Here is an 18,737-nt window from a genome sequence, read left to right as displayed (position 1 = left end):
GCTACAGTTCACTATATAGAGAGGCAGCATTAGGCCAAATTTAACTTAACGGAAGGAACTGTGAATAATCACCTACACTACCTCTTCTTCAAAGAAGGAATCGTCTTTACAGAAATGTCCAGATTATCTGTAGCCTTCCCTTTCTTTGATCCCTTCTGTAGCCAGAATGCAAATGATCTCTTATAGAGGCCATTTTAAAAAAATTGTAAAAAAAAAAAAAAAAAAAGTCACATAACATAGGATTAACCATTTTAAAGTGTAAAATTCACTGGCATTTAATATATTCACAGTGTTGTGCAACTGCCATTTCTTTCTAGTTTCAAAACTTTCATCACCCCAGAAGAACACCCTGTAACCTATTAAGTAGCCACTCTCCAAGCCCACTTCCCCCAAACCCTGGCAACCATTAATTTGCCTTTTGTCTCTGAATTTACCTATTCTAGACATTTCATATAAATGGAATCATACAATATGTGGGCCTTTGTGTCTGGCTTCCTTCATTTAGCATGTTTTCAAGGTTCATCCATGTTGTACTTCATTCCTTTTGATGGCTGAGTAATATTCCATTGTATGGATCCAACATATTTTGTCTATGCATTCATCAGTTGATAGGAATTTGGATTGTTTCCACCTTCCTGCCGTAATTCTGCTATATGCATTCATGTACAAGTTTCTGTGTGGACATATTTCATTTCTCTTGGTATATATGCCTAGGATTGGAATTTCTGGGATATGTGGTAATTCTGTGTATAACTTTTTGAGGAACTGCCATACTGTTTTCCACAACAGCTACACCATTTTACATTCCTACCAGTAATGCGTAGAGGTTTCAATTTCTCCATATCCTTACCAACACTTATTTTCTGATTTTTTTTTTTTTTTGTGGCCATCTTAGTGGGTATGAAATGGCATCTCATTGTGGTTTCATTTTGCATTTCCCTAATGACTAGGATATTGAGTATCCTTTCGTGTGCTTTTTGGCCATTTGTTTTTGCTTTTGTTTTTTGAGACAGGGTCTCCCTCTGTCCCTCAGGAAAGAGTGCAGTAGCATCATAATATCTCACTATAACCTCAAACTCCTGGGCTCAAGCAATCCTCCTGCCTCAGCCTCCCAAGTAGCTGGGACTACAGGAGCAGCGGGCTAATTTTTCTATTTTTTATAGAGATGGAGTCTCACTCTTGCTCAGGCTGGTCTCAAACTCCTGGCCTCAAGCAATCGTCCCTCCTCAGCCTCCCAAAGTGCTAGGATTATGGGTTTGACCACTGTGCCTGGCCTTGTTGGGCATATATATATATATAAACCTTCTTTGAAGAAATGTCTATTCAAATCCTATACCCATTTTTTAAAAATCTTGTTCTTTTTCTTTTTTTCATAATCTCTTTCTCCCTTTTGCCCATTTTTCAATTGGGTTGTATATCATTTTATTGTTGAGTCGTAAGCTTTCTTTGTATATTTAGAGTACTAGACTCATCAGATAAATGGTATGCAAATGTTCTCTCATTCTTTAGGTTATCTTTTCACTTTCTTGATAGTGTCCTTTGGCATACAAAAGGTTTTCATTTTGATGAAGTCTGATTTTTATTTGTTGCTTGTCTTTTGGTGTAATATTTAAGAATAGGCCAAGTGCAGTGGCTCATGTGGTTTGTGAGGCTGAGGTGGGAGGATAGCTTGAAGCCAGGAATTCAAGATTAACCTGTGTAATGAGACGCCCCTCTACAAAAAAATATTTTTTAAAAGACTTAACCGGGCATGGTAGTGCACACCTGTAGTCCCAGATACTCAGAAGGCTGAGGCAGGACAATCGCTTGAGCCCAGGAGTTTGAGGCTACAGTGAGCTGTGATCGTGTCATTGCACTCCAGCCTGGGTGACAGAATGAGACCCCATCTCTAAAAAAGAGGGAAAAAAAAATTCTTGTTTTAATTTTTTTCAGCAATGTTTTACAGTTTTCACAAGTTTTTCACCTCCTTGGTTAAATTTGTTCCTAGAGGTTTTTTTCTCCTTTGGATCCTTCTGTAAATGGAATTACTTTCTAATTTTCTCTTCGGGTTCTTCATTGTTGGTGGGTAGAAACACACCTGATTTGTGTGTGTTGATCTTGTACTCTGCAACTTTGCTGAATTCCTGTATTAGCTTGGGTCGGTTTTTGTGGATTCTTTGGGATTTTTAACGTGTAGGATCATGTCATCTGCTAATAGAGTTTTAGTCCTTTCTGATCTGGATGCCTTTTTTTTCTTTTTCTTGCCTAATTACCTGTGCTAGCACATCCAGTACAGTGGTGAATGACAGTGGAACTAGCAGGCATCCTCTTCTTATGCCTGATCTTAGGGGACAGCTTTCAGTCTTTCATCATGAAGTGTCATGTCAGCTGTGGGTTTTCATAGTTGCCTTTCATCAGATTGAGGGAGTTCCCTTTTGTCCCTATTTCGTTTGGTGTTTTTATCATGAGATCATGAGACATTAACTTCCTAAAGGTTTTGTTTTACTTTTTAATGTAAAATTTTGGTGTGTTTGTTTTATTCTGCCCAGTGCTGATTCCTAAAGAAAAGCCCCCAATCACAGTTGTTGGTGATGTTGGAGGAAGGATTGCCATCATTGTGGTATGTAGCCTTCTTTTGTTATTATTAATTTTAGTATTTACCATTGTGATTCTGTTGACTGACTTGTTAATTGTGAGCATATAAAAGGCCTAGGGCTAGTGATATGGTCAGGTATGTCTCATTTAAGTTAGTACCTTGTGCTAAACATTTACTTTGGCCCAGAAATTGAGAAATGCTATCATTAGTATATTTTAAAAATTGCTAACTACATAGTTAACTAAATATTGTGCAGCTGTTTGTTATAACATGGGAAATTTTGTTTGTTTTGAGACAGGGTCTCACTCTGTTGCCCAGGCTGGAGTGCAGTGGTGTCACACATCATAGCTCAGCAACCTCCAACTCCTGGGCTCAAGAGATCCTCCTGCCTCAGCCTCCCAAGTAGCTGGGACTACAGGCACGTGCCACCACACCTGGCTAATTTTAAAATTTTTTTGTAGAGATGGGGTCTTGCCATGTTGCCCAGACTGGTCTCAAACTCCTGGACTCTAGCAGTCCTCCCCCCTCAGCCTCCCAAAGCGCTGAGATTACAGGCATGAGCTACTGCGCCCAGCCAGAAATTGTTTTGTGATAAGAGTAGGAAACAAAGTTGATTTTAACTGTTGAAAACACATGTGCTTTGACACATCATAAAACCAATGCACAAAAATAATATACTTAATGCCTATGTAGCTCAAAGAATAGAGTGAACACCTGGGTACCTGCTAGTCCGCTTGCAGAATGGCACATCACCAGGTACCCTGGAAGCCTCCTGTGGGCTTACCTGGGGCTCTTTCTTTTCTCTCCCCCTCAAAGTTTGGCCCTAACCCAAAATCTATCCATTTGTGCCCTTCCTTATCCTTATAGTCTGCCATGAATGCACATTCCCTTAAATCCTGTCTTGTTTTGCTTGGCTTGGTTTTGATGTTTATATAAACGACATCTTTGTGTCCTTCGTGACTTTTTTGTTTAACTCTGTTGTCGGGATTTACCCACGTAGTAGCGGATAGTTGTACATTATTCTTTTTCACTGGTATAACTGTTACACAACTGAGTTATCTGTTATGCAGGCATTGAACATACGTTCTTTTCTATTTCCAAACGATACTGCTTTGAACATTCTTGCTCCTATTTTCTGCTGTACACATGCGAGAGTTTTGAGGTGCCTGGGAGTGGAGTTGGGTCTGAAGAAAAAGTGGTTGTATAGCAGTGTTTCCCAAGCTCCGTGGTGGGTGCTCCCTGCTTGTTATCCCCTGTGCTTGGTAATTTTGCTGTCATCTTTTCCAAGTTAGACAATCTCTAATGTCACCCTCCAGGCTAATAGCTGTCCATTAATTTATTCCTCAACTGGCAAAGTCTATAGTAACAAAATGCTCCAGGTTCAGCAGCATTTTGTTTCCTTTCTATTGCAAGTGCTTTTTAAAAAAAAAAAAACCTTTTATTTTGAAGTAATTATAGATTCACAGAAAGTTGGAAAAAATGTACAGGGACGTACTGCATGTTCTTTACCCAGCTTCCTTTGTCTCGCTTAACTTTGTTATAATAACACAGCCTGGAAATTCCTGGCTCCGCGGCCCCAGTTTACGTGCACTGCGTGTGCGCAGCTGTATGCAGTCATACCCAGGGAGCTTCATGGAACAGCCACCGTGCAGACACAGCAGCGCCCCTCTCCTTGGAGCTCCTCGTGCCTCCCTCCACAGCCACCTCCTCCACACCCGGCCCCAGCCCCAGCCCCTGCCCCTGATGTCTCGGTCTGTTTCATGCTGCTGTTAGCAGAATACCTGAGACCGGGTAATTTATAAACAACAGAAATTAAGCTGGGCACGGTGGCTCACGCCACTAGCACTCTGGGAGGCCGAGGTGGGAGGATCTCTTGAGCTCAGGAGTTCGAGACCAGCCTGAGCAAGGGTGAGAGCCCGTCTCTACAAAAAATAGAAAAAATTAGCCAGGCATGGTGGCGCACGCCTGTGTTCCCAGCTACTCGGGAGGGTGAGGCAGGAGGATCGCTTGAGCCCAGGAGTTTGAGGTTGCTGTGAGCTATGATGACACTACTGCACTCTAGCCCAGGCGACAGAGTGAGGAGACCCTGTTTCAAAAAAAGAACAAAAATTTATCCTCTCACAGTTTTGGAGGCCGGAAGTCCAAGATCAGGGCACTGGCATTTGGTCTGGTGTGGGCACGTGTGCTGTGCCCTCACATAGCAAAAGCACAGGAGCTAGAGAACCCACTTCCACGAGCCCTTTTCATAGCGGCTTTATTCCATTTGTGAGGCTGGAGCCCTCATGACCTAAACACCTCCTAAAAGGCCCCACTTCCCAACACTGTTGCATTGGGGAGTAGGTTTCTAATATGTGTATTTTTGGGGGACAAAAACATTCAGCCCACAGTACCTGGCTACCATTAATCTGCCCTCTGTCTCTATAATCGTTATTTAAGAATGTTAAATATAATCCTAGCATTTTGGGAGCTTTAATTTCTCTGTTGATTTTCCTGGCAGTTGCAAATTTAGTCTTATAAGAAATGTCAAGCTGTTTTCCAAAGTGGCTATACCATTTTGCGAGTAGCATTTTAAAATTAATTTATGTATATTTTTTATTATAGTAATATCATCATACATTTGAAGAGTAATGTATGCATGTAAAATAAATATGTGAATATTTATTCAACTCTAGACAATGTTGACTACCATAATGGGTTTAAATTAACTCTGGGAGCCTGGGAATCTAGTCTATGTGTTGGAAACCTCTAGAAGCTACCAGACACAGTGGCTCATGCTTGTAAATCCCAGCACTTTAGGAGGCTGAGGTAGGAGGATTGCTTGAGGCCAGGAGTTCAAGACTACCCTGGCCAATATAGTGAGACCCATCTCTATAAAATAAGAAAATTAACCAGGTGTGGTGGTATGTGCCTGTAGTCCCAGCTACTTGAAAACTATTTTATTATTAAGAACAATAATCACTGTTGTCTTTCCCATTGTAATAATATGAAAAAAGCACATTTCCCATATGCTTAGTGGAAAAAACTTAGAAATAAGGAGAAGTGGGGAAAGAGCCACCCATAATTCCATTACCCACAGTCAAAAGCATCTTGTAACGTTTTTCTATGTATTTAAAAAAAATTATTCCAGCATCATTTTTGGTGCCACCTGCATTATGAGGGCACAGCTCTGGCCAGTCAGGGTGCAGAGATGGAAACAGCTTTCTCACCCAGGAACCTGGGCACGTTGGAGACGGCTCTGCTGGCAGAGGTGGTGTGCGGGAGGCAGCTGTGTGCAAGGCCTGGAGGGGGCCGTGTGGCACGAGCACGGGGCCTGGGACTGTGCTGCCTGCACATGGTGGGACAGAAGAGCAGATGTGTCCTGGCAATTTAGGCAGACGCTTCTTTGTCCTGCTTGTCTAACCTGCCCTTGCAAAAGTTCTCATGCACCTCTTGCTCCGTCTGCGATTTGGCAGGATGACATCATCGATGATGTTGACAGCTTTCTCGCTGCAGCAGAGACCCTGAAGGAAAGAGGTGCATATAAGATCTTCGTGATGGCAACTCATGGCTTGCTGTCTTCCGACGCCCCCCGGCTGATTGAGGAATCTGCCATCGATGAGGTAACGGGCAGGCCGTGTGTGGGCATAGCCGCCTGGCCCTTTGGCACGTCCTGATCCTTAGTTACAGAGAGTAGGTCCAAGAGCAAGTTCTTTTGTAGTTATGAATGGATTCAAAAGGTGGGTTATATTGGGTTTTATTGACTACAAGCCTCTAAAGCTACCACTTTTTTTAGATAACAGATTGCGGTGTGATTCACGTACCATGCCTTTCATCCATTTAAAGTATACGATCCAGTGGTTTTTAGAATGTTCAGAGTTGTACAATCATTACCACAATCAATTTTAGAACATTTTTATTTCCCCGTACCCATTAGCAGTCACTCCACATTTTCTCTCAATCCACCCAGCCCCTGGCAACCCTAATCTGCTTCCTGCCTCTGTGGATTTGCCTCTTCTAGACATTTCGTGTGAGATCATACAGTGTGTGGGCTTTCGCTTCTGGCTTCTTTCACTCCGCGTAATGTTTTCAAGGTCCATCCCTGTAGTAGCATGGAGCAGTGCTTCATTCTGTTCTGTGGTCAAGTAACACTCTGTTGTATGGATATACCACATTCTCTCTCTCTCTCTTCATACACTGATGGAAATTTGGGTTTTTTCTGGTTTTTTACTGTTATGAATAATGTAGCTGTGAACATTTGTATACAGGTTTTTGCGTGGACATTTTTTTTTTTTTTGCCTTCACAGGTGACTTGTTTTGGTTTTTTTTGAGGCAGAGTCTCACTCTGTCACCCTGGGTAGAGTGCCTAGAGTGCCATGGCATCAGTCTAGCTCACAGTGACCTCAAACTCCTGGGCTCAAGGGATCCTCCTGCCTCGGCCTCCCAAGTAGCTGGGACTACAGGTGCCCACCACCAGGCCCAGCTAATTTTCTTTGTATTTTTAGTTGCCCAGCAATTTTTTTTTTTTCCTATTTTTAGTAGAGATGGGGTCTCTCCGTTGCTCAGGGCTGGTCTCGATTTCCTAAGGTCAAGTGATCCTCCCGCCTTGGCTAGGATCACAGGCGTGAGCCACTGCGCCCAGCTTGTGGACATGTGTTTTCAATTCTCTTGGATATATACCTAGGATTAGAATTGCTGGATCATATAGTAACTTTATGTTTAAATTTCTGAGGGCCTGCCAGACTGGTTTTCAAAGCAGCTGAACCTTCTTACATCCCACCAGCAGTGATGAGGGTTCTAGTTTCTCTGCATTCTCACCAACACTTGCTATTATCTGTCTTTTTGGCTATAGCTGTCCTAGTGGGTATGAGGTTATCAAATCTTAGCCGGATGCTTTGGCTCACACCTGTAATCCCAACACTTTGGGAGGCCGAGATGGGAGGATTGCTTAAGGCCAGGAGTTCAAGACCAGCCTGGGTAACATAGTGAGACCCTGTCTCTAAAATAAGAAAATTAGCTGGGTGTGGTGGCCCATGCCTGTAGTCCCAGCTACTTGGGAGGCTGAGGCAGGAAGATCTCTTGAGCCCAGGATTTGGGGGCTGCAGTGAGCTATGATTATACCACTGCACTCCAGCCTGGGTGATAGAGCAAGACCCTGTCTCTAAAAAAAAAAAAAAAGAAAAAACAAAAAACCTTAACCTAAGAAACACAGGCAGCTTCACATTAACTAGAAACGTTGTAGGGTAGACTGTCTTCTGTCTAGTAGAACCCCAGAGATTTGGGAGTGCGTCACATTTTCAGACCAAAGCATGAAGGTACTTGGCTTTTTGATGCTCTTTGTTTTTTCTCCTGATTCACAGGTAGTGGTCACCAACACAATTCCACACGAAATCCAGAAACTCCAGTGCCCCAAGATTAAAACCGTGGATATCAGCATGATCCTTTCAGAAGCAATCCGTCGGATTCACAACGGCGAGTCCATGTCCTACCTTTTCAGAAACATAGGTTTAGACGACTGAAAGCTGTCCACTGTACAGCTCTGAGGGCCAAACTGGAAACGTAAGAATGATGCTGTGCGGGCCGATGGCGTCTTCCACGGGAGCCATCCTGTTCTGCCCCTCCCTGTCCCCGGACCCTCTCTTCTTGTGGATTCCTATGAAGATAGACCAACTTTTTATGTCAGTTTGGGGGGGTGTGGGTTTGGGGCAATTTTTATAAAAGAAATACTTTATTCTCCTCTTAAATAAAATAAGATCTCGTTGTTTTAGTTTAACTATTTAAGAAGTAACTTAGAATAAGATTTTTAAGCTCACAACCTTTTTCCAAAGTTGCTTGAGCCAAATGCTTAAAAAAGTTAATAAAATAAAATGGTCTACTATAGTAGTATGGTACCTGCAGTTGAGAAGCCAAAAAGCTTATACTGTTGAATCCAGTGAACGACGGTTTTAGAAATGCTTTTATAGACCAGCCTATGGAATATGTGATGGTATTTATTTTCTGCAACTAAAGAAGAAATAAAAACTTGTGTTTGTGTTTTTTAAAACTTTGTGTTTTAGCAACTGTTTTATAACTAAAATAAAATGAAAGCTAAATATTCATGCTGCGGATTTTGAAATGTTCATCAGCTTCTTTTCTCTTCTGCAACTTTTTGGGGATGCAGTTGCCTCTTGGGGATGTAATATTCCCTGTTCTGACACTTTGTCAAAGACCCTGAAAGTTCCTGATGCGGAGTTGTGTGACCGCGGTGGGAGAGGGGTTTGATCTCAGGATGAGGCCACGGCAGCAGGGCAGCGAGGGGTGCGAGCTGCCATGCGGTCTCCAAGATGTGGCTCTGCTCCCTTTTCCATGGCACCACCATTCTTGACACAGGTCACGCCACTTCATGCTCTGGCGGGAGCGTCATTGATATGACCCTTGTCAAGTATCGTCTGTCTTACAGGTTAGAGTTTAGAACTGAGCTTCCATTTTGGAGTTTATCAGACTCGGCTCCCCTGGACTGGAGCCCTGGGAGTTAGGCCCGCGTGCCCTGCCACTGAGCTCAATTCATGGAGGAAAAAATGTAGACTTTCTCACAAAGATTAATTTTTCTTTCCCCCAAAACACCTTAAACCTTTGCTTTCTGCCAGTGGTAGAATCTGGAATGAAATAGCTGTTGATTTAGTGTATAGTATTTATAGTATTAAGATCATTGTCATTTGCGATGCCGGGGTTCTCAGTGCTGCACAGTGAGCAGTGTGGCTCTCGGGGTTGCCCAGAGCAGCCAGGGGCCCTGTGTGTGCAGAAGCTCTGAGAGCTCCGCTTCTGGAAGCTGCCTGAGTGTGCGTGGGCTCCCAGGCACCCCTCCACGCTCAGCACACCCAGCAGCGCCACCCCAACCCCCATTTCACTTGTAAGGAGACAGCTTGGGAGAAAGGTGTTCACCCAAAGTTTTCAAATCCAGTTAGTGATAGAGCTGTTTATTTGAAAAAGCGATGTTGCTTTTTGCAAACCTGTTCCTAGAAATGGGAGCTCCTGATCTTCACACATGAGCGGCCTGCAGAGTACTGCGCGGACGGCTTCCTTGGTGGCTGCAGCACTGGCCGGTAGCAGGTTGTCATCCTCTCTCCAGTTGCCACATTTGGGAGAGGAGCTTTGGGAACAAGATGTCACTACCCGGGAGGGGAGCCTACCTGGGACATCACGCCCCACAATCCTGTGAAATGGGCTGAAGAAGCTTCAGCAGTAAATCTCCCATCTTGACTTGCTGTGTTTGGCTTTTTTTTTTTTTTTGAGACAGAGTCTTGCTCTGTTGCCCGGGCTAGAGTGCCGTGGCGTCAGCCTAGCTCACAGCAACCTCAAACTCCTGGGTTCAAGCGATCCTTCTGCCTCAGCCTCCTGAGTAGCTGGGACTACAGGCATGCGCCACCATCCCCAGCTAATTTTTTTATATATTTTTAGTTGTCCAGCCAATTTCCTTCTATTTTTAGTAGAGATGGGGTCTCACTCTTGCTCAGGCTGGTCTTGAACTCCTCACCTTGAGCGATCCTCCCATCTCAGCTTCCCAAAGTGCTAGGATTACAGGCGTGAGCCACCGGGCCCGGCCTGTGTTTTTGGCTTTTATCCCACCTTCTGCCCCTGTGGATACCTGTCATGCCATTTTCTGTTATAGATGACAATTGAAGTCACCATGTAGTTTGACTTTATTTTTTTAATTTTTAAAATTTTTTATTTTTTAATTAATTTATTTTTGAGACAGGATCTTGCTCTGTCACCCAGGCTGGAGTGCAGCGGCGCCATCGTGACTCACTGTAACCTCAAACTTCTGGGCTCAAGCGATCCTCCTGCCTCAGCCTCCCTAGCAGCTGGGACTATAGGCTCGCACCACCACACCCAGCCTAGTTTTGCTTTAGGACAAGTGACACTTTCTGAGTGACCTGAGGGTACTTCCTCAGGTGGCTTTGTTGGCACAGTGGCCCTTCCAGGAAAGGCAGTGTTGCAGTAGCAAGCGAGGATGGGTTCTGCTCTAGAATTCAATTGAGAGAAAATGTGCTTTTGAGCTCCTTCAGTGGGAAGTGTCCTGCTGGCTGTGTCCGGTGAGGTTTGACCTCCCTGAGTTTTCTTGGCATGTCATCTTTCATGAAGAAAAGTCACACTGACAGAAATGAATGAAAACATGTAGCAGGAGTGTTTTCCTCTGAGTGATGAACTTGGACAAAGCTGGGATCCTTCATACCCACACAGACTCAGGTCTGTTCCGTATTAGCTCTGGAGGGAGGTGACGGGAGCACGGAGAGAGCCCCAGGCACTGCGGGAGGCGGAGCTGCTCTGCTATGTGGGGCCCACGAAAGAGTCCAGAGAATGGGGAGAAGGCCCTGGGGCAGGAGGATGGAGGCCCTGGGGTGGTCGGGGGGACCATTCGGGCTCCGGTGTGCTGGGAGCGCTGGGGACACCTACTTTCCCTCCCAGAGGCAGCCATGGAGACCAGTTTTCCAGGATATTGTGGGATTTGCTTCAGTCAGAGAAACCCAGACTGCTGTCTTTGCTTAGTGACCAGAGATAATGGGGGAAGTGAACCCAAATGTTCTAAGAACAGGAAAAAGACTAATAGTTTCCTATTCTGATTGTGATGTCTTTACCTGACAGACAAACATGGGTTAGAGCAATGCTCGGGGCGTCAAGAACCCTGGATGTCACTGAGGGGCACGAATGGATGGATTACCACCAATTCAGCCACTGAGTGCCAGAGCATTAGTCCTTTGGCTCATAACTTACTACCTCCAACGACCTCACTGTGACCAACGAGCCCAAGTCAGAATGAAGCTTCCCCCTCCCAGGCAGCGCTCTTTCCCATCGTCTCAAGCATCTCCCGACTAAAGGCTCGCCAACCCCTGGGCATCGGGTGGACGGCAGACCAGCAAAGTGCCTGGGCGGTCTGCGGCAGCTTTGGCTTGGCTCGTGTCAGCCTGACCCAGAATCTGGACTTCGAGAGGCCGACCTGCCTGCACGGCCTTTGGGTGGTAGTATTTGTGCCTACAAGTTTCAGCTTGTCTGTGATCACTAATAATGACAGCTGCATTTATTTATTAAGCACCACTGCATGCCAGGCATTGTCCTGGCCCTTTACCTCACTGTTCCACCTTGTCACAGCATCTCTATTTGATGTACAAAGAAATGCCAGAGAGGTGAAGTGCTCTTCCCGCTGGTCAGTGTCAGGATTTGGACACAGGTCTGTGGCCCCAGAGCTGATCCCTCTCCTTTGATACCACACCTCAACCGCACACCCCGTGGTGGTTGTGCTCCCGTGCGTGCATGAACGTGAGACACATTAGTATGTGAAATATTAATAACATTGATGTGAGGGCCTAATCAGAGTTGAAATCTGCATTGCTAACATGTAGATTAACTGCTGCTAACTTAGGACCGTGCGGGCTTAAAATAAGCTCTCCCTTGGTGCCCTGTGAGCGTGGTTTTCTTTATTTTAGGGAACTCTTGAGCATAACACAAATTTTCTTTTTACTTCAAAAAATAATAAGCTGGCAGATATCAGCAAAAATGGTTGAGTCAGGAATTCCAAAGTCTGTCTCTCCACAAAAGCAGAGAATAAACTGGCAAAAACTGTCAGAATCAACTGTTGGAGTGGCACTCTGGGAACTAATTAAAAGTTTACACTGACCAAGTTAAATGTTTACTCAGGAAAAAAACCAGCTGAATCCCAATTAGAGCTTCGTGGCATGTTAACTCGCCCTGGCACGTTGCCTACTGCCCAGCTCCGTGGCAGCCTTGCAGACAACAGCCCATTCCTGCTATGGATTCCTGGTACCAACCAGAGCAGAATGGACCTTGTTCTCAAAGAATTATGGTGGCTTGTTTGGACCTGTTTGGTGTCTCCTTGAAGGACTGGCTCAAAGGACTTGCCTGTATTTTGTCTAACTTAGAACTTTCCCAGAGTAGAGCAGGACAATTGTTGGAAAAGTTTAAAGGCAAAAGTATTAGCCATTGCCTTTTGGGGCAAACAATAAAACCAAAACACTTGGGAGGAAAGGCTGGAGAATGAGTTGCTTTAGAAAGAAAGGGCTTTGGGGCCGGGCGCAGTGGCTCACGCCTGTAATCCTAGCTCTCTGGGAGGCCGAGGCGGGCGGATTGTTTGAGCTCAGGAGTTCGAAACCAGCCTGAGCAAGAGCGAGACCCTGTCTCTACTAAAAATAGAAAGAAATTAATCGGACAACTAAAAATATACAGAAAAAAAATTAGCTGGGCATGATAGCACATGCCTGTAGTCCCAGCTACTCGGGAGGCTGAGGCAGGAGGATGGCTTGAGCCCAGGAGTTTGAGGTTGCTGTGAGCTAGGATGACGCCACGGCACTCTAGCCCGGGCAACAGAGTGAGACTCTGTCTCAAAAAAAAAAAAAAAAAAAAAAGAAAGGGCTTTGGAAAGCTCCAACACATTCCTAGAACTCTAGAAGGCCACATGACTGCACATTGAATGCACGGTCAGAAAAGACCCGAGAAAGCCCTCAGCTCGCCTTTCTGGCTGTCAGGCCTGGTATAAGCAAGAAGTGAGGGCTAAGGCAGAGTTGTGAACTGCGGACTGGGAGATTTTTTTTTTTCTTTCTTTTTCAGTTTCAGGCTCTTAAGAAAGTCTCTGATGACCACTCAGCTAGCTGAACAGAGAATTCAGTTGTCACACACAACAAAGAGTAAAGACTTTACAAAATCAGTTCAGAAGGGCACTACACAAACATAAACAGCTACAAGCAGCAACAAACCCCAGGGAGCAAGGAGAGTCTGATATCCAGACTTCTCACATTATAATATTAAAAATATCTAATTCTCAACAAAACATTCTGAGGCATATGCTATTGTTAAATTTCAACTCATGTTGAAATTTAATTGCCATTGTAACTATTTTGGCAGGTGGGACTTTTGGGAGGTGTTTAGGCCATGAGGACTCCACCCTCATGGTGGGATTGGTGACATTATAAAAGGGTGAGTTCGGTCCCCTCCTGCCCTCTCACCTTCTTGCCTTCTCCATGTGAGGGTGCAGCAAGAAGGCGTCCTCCAGATGCCAGCATCTTGACCCTGGACTTCCCAACCTCCAGAACTGTGAGCCAATACATTTCTGCTTATTGCACATTACCCAGTCTGTGGTGTTCTGTTACAGCGGCACAAACAGACAAAGAGCATACAAAGAGACAAAAAGGTAGGGCATATACACAGGGAAAAAAGAAATTGCTAGAAACTGGTCCTTGAGGAAGACCAGACATTGGATATACTAGACAAAGACTTTAAATCCCCTATATTTAATATATTCAAAGAGCCAAAGGAAACCATGAGAATTATGTCTCACCAAATAGAGACTATCAATAAAGAAATAAAAATAACAAAAACCAAGTAGACATTCCGGACTTATAAAATACAATAACTAAAATGAAAAATTTACTAGAGGGGTTCAACATAATTGAGCAAGCAGAAGAAAGTGGACTTGAAGTGAATTGGAAGATAGGCCAATTGAGATTATCTAGACTGAGAAATAGAAAGAACAAAAGAATGAAGAAAAATGAACACAGCCTAAGTGTGCCAATAAATACACAAAGTCCCAGAAAAAGAAGAGATAGAAGAGGCAGAAAGAATAGTCGAAGAAATAATGGCTGGAAACTTCCCAAAATTGATGAAGGAATCTATATATGGAAGAAGCTCAATAAGCTTCAAGTAGGAGTCCCTCAGGCTGAAATGAAAAAACACTACACAGGCTGGGCACGGTGGCTCACGCCTGTGGTCCTACCACTCTGGGAGGCCCAGGCGGGAGGATCCCTTGAGGTCAGGAGTTGGAGACCAGCCTCAGCAAGAAACCCTGTCTCTACCAAAAAATAGAAAAAATTAGCCGGGCTTGGTGGTGCGTGCCTGTAGTCCCAGCCACTGGCGGGGCCAGGGCAGGGTGAGGCAGGAGGATCCCTTGAGCCCAGGAGTTGGAGGTTGCAGTGAACTGTGATGACATCACTGCACTCTAGCTGGGGCGACAGAGTGAGACTCTGTCCCCAAAGAAAAAAACAGGACACTATACAATAACTTGAATCCACATGAAGAATAAAGAACACCAGTAAAGATAATTTTATACATAAATATGAAAGTCAGTGTCAATATATTTTTGATTTGTAACTACTTTTTTTCTATGTGATTTAAAGGATAATTACATAAAACACTAGTCATAAACTTACATTGTGTAAATATGTAATTTGTGAAAATACAACAAGTGGGGATGGAGTTATTAGCAACAAAGTTTTTGAAACTATTGAAACTAAGTTGATGATTAGAACTATTTGGTATTAGGGTTTTCCAGAGAAACAGAACTAATAGGAGATTATATATATGTATATGTATATACACACACAGAGGAAGAGAAACAGAGCACTGTTGATTTATTAATATTTTAAGGAACTGGCTCATGTGATTGTTGGGACTGACAAGGCCAAAATCTGCAGGACAGGCCAGCAGACTGGAGACCCAGGGAGGAGTTGATGTTACAATTTTCAGTCGAAAGGCAAAATTCCTCCTTCCTTTGGGGACCTCAGTCTTTGCTCTTAAGGCCTTCAACTGATTGGATGTGGCCCACCACATCATGGAAGGCCATCTACTTACTCAAAGCCTACTGATTGAAATGCCAACATTTTAAATGTATCTTCACAGCAACATCTAGATCGGTTTGAGCAAACACTGGGTACCATGGCCTAGACAAGCTGACACACAAAATTAACCATCACATTAGGATATTAATTATAATCCCCAGGGCAACCACTAAGAAAATAAGTAAAAACTATAGAATAAAAGAAAGGAAAGGGAAGCAAACGGTAGACTAGAATATATCTACGAAACACGAAAGAAGGAAGCAATGGAAGAGTTGAGGAACGAGGAGATGCGACGTGTGGGAAACAGGTGGCAGCGTGGCTGTGGTCTCACCTCAGTAACCTGCAGCCTGTGCCAGTCCTTCGGCGCTCACCCCCCTGGTTTACTGAGTCGAGCCTCGGTCACCGTTCTGAGGCACTTAAGAAAGAAAATAAACTCATAGATGTTCCCTCCCCTCCCAAGATACAAACGGGCCCCACGGACCCCCGCCCAGCCCACCCCTTGTCCGGGAGGTGGTGCTCCGCGTCCGGGGACCTCCTCTCGGGAGGGACGCCGCTTAGAGAAGTGAGTGCGATGGTTGCTCAGCTAAGAGGGTCTCTGTCTTCTTGCGGCGCGTTGATTGGAAGGGTTGGGCCTCCAGGCGATCGTGCTGGTGAGGGTGAGGTGGGAACGAGGGTGTGATTGGGCTTCAGGAGGTATTTCTCCCCTGTGTCCTCCGCTGCCAGCCTGCCCGTCCTCATCCTTCAGAGCAGAACGAGAATCATTGCTTCCTTCCCTGAGACTTCGCTCAGAAGTTACCTGTAAAGGGTTTATTTCCTTCCGAGACCCAGCCGAGGAGAAGGGACAAGATGCTGTTGGCTCAACCACTTCACCCTAATGAGACAGGTGGACTCAATCCAGGTGGTGTCCGGCTGGGCCCTCTGGCCGGTGAGCAGCGACCTTTCGATTCACAATACATTTCGAGCTTTCACTTGGGAAGCGAAGACCATGTGAGGTTGGTGGGAGGCAGGGGTGGGTGGCAGGGCGGCGGCCGGCTGAGCCTGCCTGGGGTTTACTGTCGGCAGTGACTTCGCCGTTTCCCTCCTCTGCTTGGCCCTGCGTGTGAGGGGTTAATCTTCACTCCCACCCCAGGGTTACCCAGTAACAGGCCCCGCTGGGCTCGCAGGCCAGCGTGTTCTCAGTGGCAGCTGCACACTCATTAACACTTCTGGAAGGGCTGCGTGTCTGGTTAAACTCCAAATGCTTTGCAAAGTCACTAGCCGTGTCACCGAGCTGAGGCTTGAGACCACGGGCCAGCCCGGCTGTGTGCACTGTTTGAGTGAGCATCAGGACATGATGGAATCCAAATGAAACCAGAGCTGTCACTGTCACCATGGTGGGGACACTGGGGCCCGATCTATAGCCGAATCCAGCTCTGCCCCTTTCATGACTGTGATGACAGATGGCTCGGCCTCTGGGCCTCATTTTCCCCTCTGTTTCCTTGGCTGGGATCAGACATCGCCTCCTGTGCGGCTTGGCTGCGTTGAGCATGAAATGGGATCGTGCGCAGAACAACCAAGCGCGGTCCTCGGTGTCTGATAGATGTTGGTCCCTCTGTGGTCCCAGGCAGAACTGGGGGGCCTAATGGGTGGTTGAGTTGAGGGGCTCAGGGCTGCCTCACGGTCTAGGAAAAGAGAGCAGTGATGTCGGCAGCAGGACTTATTGTCCAACAGGGGGACATTTCTGAGACAGGGCTGTCATGGCTGGAAGTGAACCACAATGACAGAGTCACCATCCCAAGTCCCTCCCAGCCTGCTCACAGCCCGACAGCTGCTGGCGGACAGGGCTGCCGTCTCGCAGGGTCCCCAGAGGCGAGGCGTCCATCCAGCACTCTGTGCTTCCTGTACAAACTAGACAGACATCAAGCCGCCCGTTAGGCAACTCAGCCCTTTCTTTCCGGGTCAATTCGGGTTGCCTTTGGATCCACGAAACTCCACTTATTTCCCCAGTGCCCTGTGAGGGGAGGAGGCGAGCCCGCAGCAGGGAGGACAGCAGCTGCTCTGCTCACGGCCACGCCGTCGGCTGGGGCTGCCACCGTCTCACTCGGTTTAATGATCAATTAATTCCTTGCCAGGAAGGCCTTTCCAACCTGGTTTGCCCCTCAGTCCCTCCGCTCAGAGCTGGCACCACCGTGGGACGGCCATGGCCAACAACTCCACCGGCGACCTCCACGCTCCCGGGCCACAGCTGAGTGCGGCTGACATCGGTGTCATCACTGCGTATTTTGCCCTGAACGTGGCCGTGGGCATATGGGTGAGGGGGCCTGTGGCAGGGGCCACCCGGGCTCTTGGGGCGGGTGCTAGGATGGGAACTGGGTCTGGCACGTCCCTGCGGCGACAGTATCAGTCTCACCTGGTGGTCCTTGTCCCAGCCTGGGGTCGATTTGCTCAGAGACCTTGACCAAGCCCCTTTCTCTCTTGGGGCAACGGCTTGCTGTCGGCAAAGCGAGGGGGAGGAAGGTCTTTCTAACAGCAACGGGCTTTCGTGCTGCTGAACAGCTGGGGCCCTGGGTGCAGCCCGCCGTCCTCCTGGTCCCATTCTACACGGTGTCACGTGTGTCCCAGGGTGAAGGTCAGCCTGAACAGAATCCCCGGGTTCCCGGGCTGCACCCCAGAGCCCCCGGATCACAGTCTGGAGGCAGTGAGGGCCCTGAGGGGCCGGGGGGTCTGTATTTTCACCAAGCTCCCGGGGAGAGGGGCTGTCCCACAGCCCAGCCCCCGTTCCCAAGCCAGTTCTCTTTCTCGTGATGAGAGGGAGAAGTGACTTGACCCCATCCGGGAGTCCGGGGGCAGTGGGGCCCCCGTGATGCGGGCGCCACCCTGGGGCAAGCCCGGCTGAGCGCAGAAGCAGCCGAGGCCGGGCCTCTGTAGTCCATCCGCGGGGCGGCGCTGGGGCTTCCCTGACGTTCCACTTGACCCGCCGCACGCGCAGGGCTTGGGGAGCTCGGGCTTCACCTGCTCGGCCCCAGGGTGCCCAGGCTGGTGACCCTGAGCCCTGATGTTCTTCTGGGGAGAATGAAGACCCTTTGTGCCTTCTGTAGACCCTGCCCTAAGGCTGAGGTCCTGGAGATGGGTCCTGTCCCCTCAGCATTCTGGGCCTCAGTGACCTATAAGATGGAGATACCGTGAATCCCACGGGGTGAGCTCTCCTACGAAAGGGGCCCACATGGGAAGGGACCCTGCCACTGCGACTGGTTCTACAGGAGTAGTGCTAGTAGCAGGGGCAGTGGTGATGATGCTGGGAGCCATGGAAGTGGTCATGGCAGTGGTGGTGGTGGGAGCCAAGGCAGTGGCCGTGGTACTGAAGTGGTGGTAGCAGTGGTGGTGGTGGTGGTGGGAGCCATGGTAGAGGCCGTGGACTGAGGCGGTGGGAGCAGTGGTGGTGGTGGTGGGAGCCATGGCAGTGGCCGTGGTACTGAGGTGGTGGTAGCTGTGGTGGTGGTGGGAGCCATGGCAGTGGCCGTGGTACTGAGGTGGTGGTAGCTGTGGTGGTGGTGGGAGCCATGGCAGTGGCCGTGGTGCTGAGGCGGTGGTAGCAGTGGTGGTGG

At 47.1% G+C, this 18,737-nt stretch overlaps 2 protein-coding genes across 5 annotated transcripts in view; both read left to right on the top strand.

The window, feature by feature from the left end:
• Positions 1-8,644, top strand: part of PRPSAP2 (phosphoribosyl pyrophosphate synthetase-associated protein 2) — a 59,082-nt gene extending 50,438 nt beyond the window's left edge. The window contains exons 10-12 of one of the 2 annotated variants that reach the window (XM_012660658.1): positions 2,529-2,599; positions 6,028-6,174; positions 7,912-8,644. In XM_012660658.1, coding sequence (XP_012516112.1) covers positions 2,529-2,599; positions 6,028-6,174; positions 7,912-8,070 — 377 coding nt within the window. In that variant the 3' untranslated portion in view covers positions 8,071-8,644. The remainder of the gene's footprint in view (positions 1-2,528; positions 2,600-6,027; positions 6,175-7,911) is intronic. The other variant, XM_012660657.1, reaches the window with a different exon arrangement.
• An 8,686-nt stretch (positions 8,645-17,330) lies between these two features.
• SLC5A10 (solute carrier family 5 (sodium/sugar cotransporter), member 10) overlaps positions 17,331-18,737 on the top strand; it is a 66,636-nt gene continuing 65,229 nt past the window's right edge. For all 3 annotated transcript variants that reach the window (XM_012660667.1, XM_012660668.1, XM_012660666.1), the window contains exon 1: positions 17,331-17,443. In XM_012660667.1, coding sequence (XP_012516121.1) covers positions 17,333-17,443 — 111 coding nt within the window. In that variant the 5' untranslated portion in view covers positions 17,331-17,332. The remainder of the gene's footprint in view (positions 17,444-18,737) is intronic.

Source organism: Propithecus coquereli, unplaced genomic scaffold, assembly GCF_000956105.1.
Source record: "Propithecus coquereli isolate 6110/MARCELLA unplaced genomic scaffold, Pcoq_1.0 Scaffold672, whole genome shotgun sequence".
NCBI lineage: Eukaryota > Metazoa > Chordata > Mammalia > Primates > Indriidae > Propithecus > Propithecus coquereli.
Note: the sequence above shows the minus strand (reverse complement) of the source record. Positions and strands in the feature narration are given on the sequence as shown.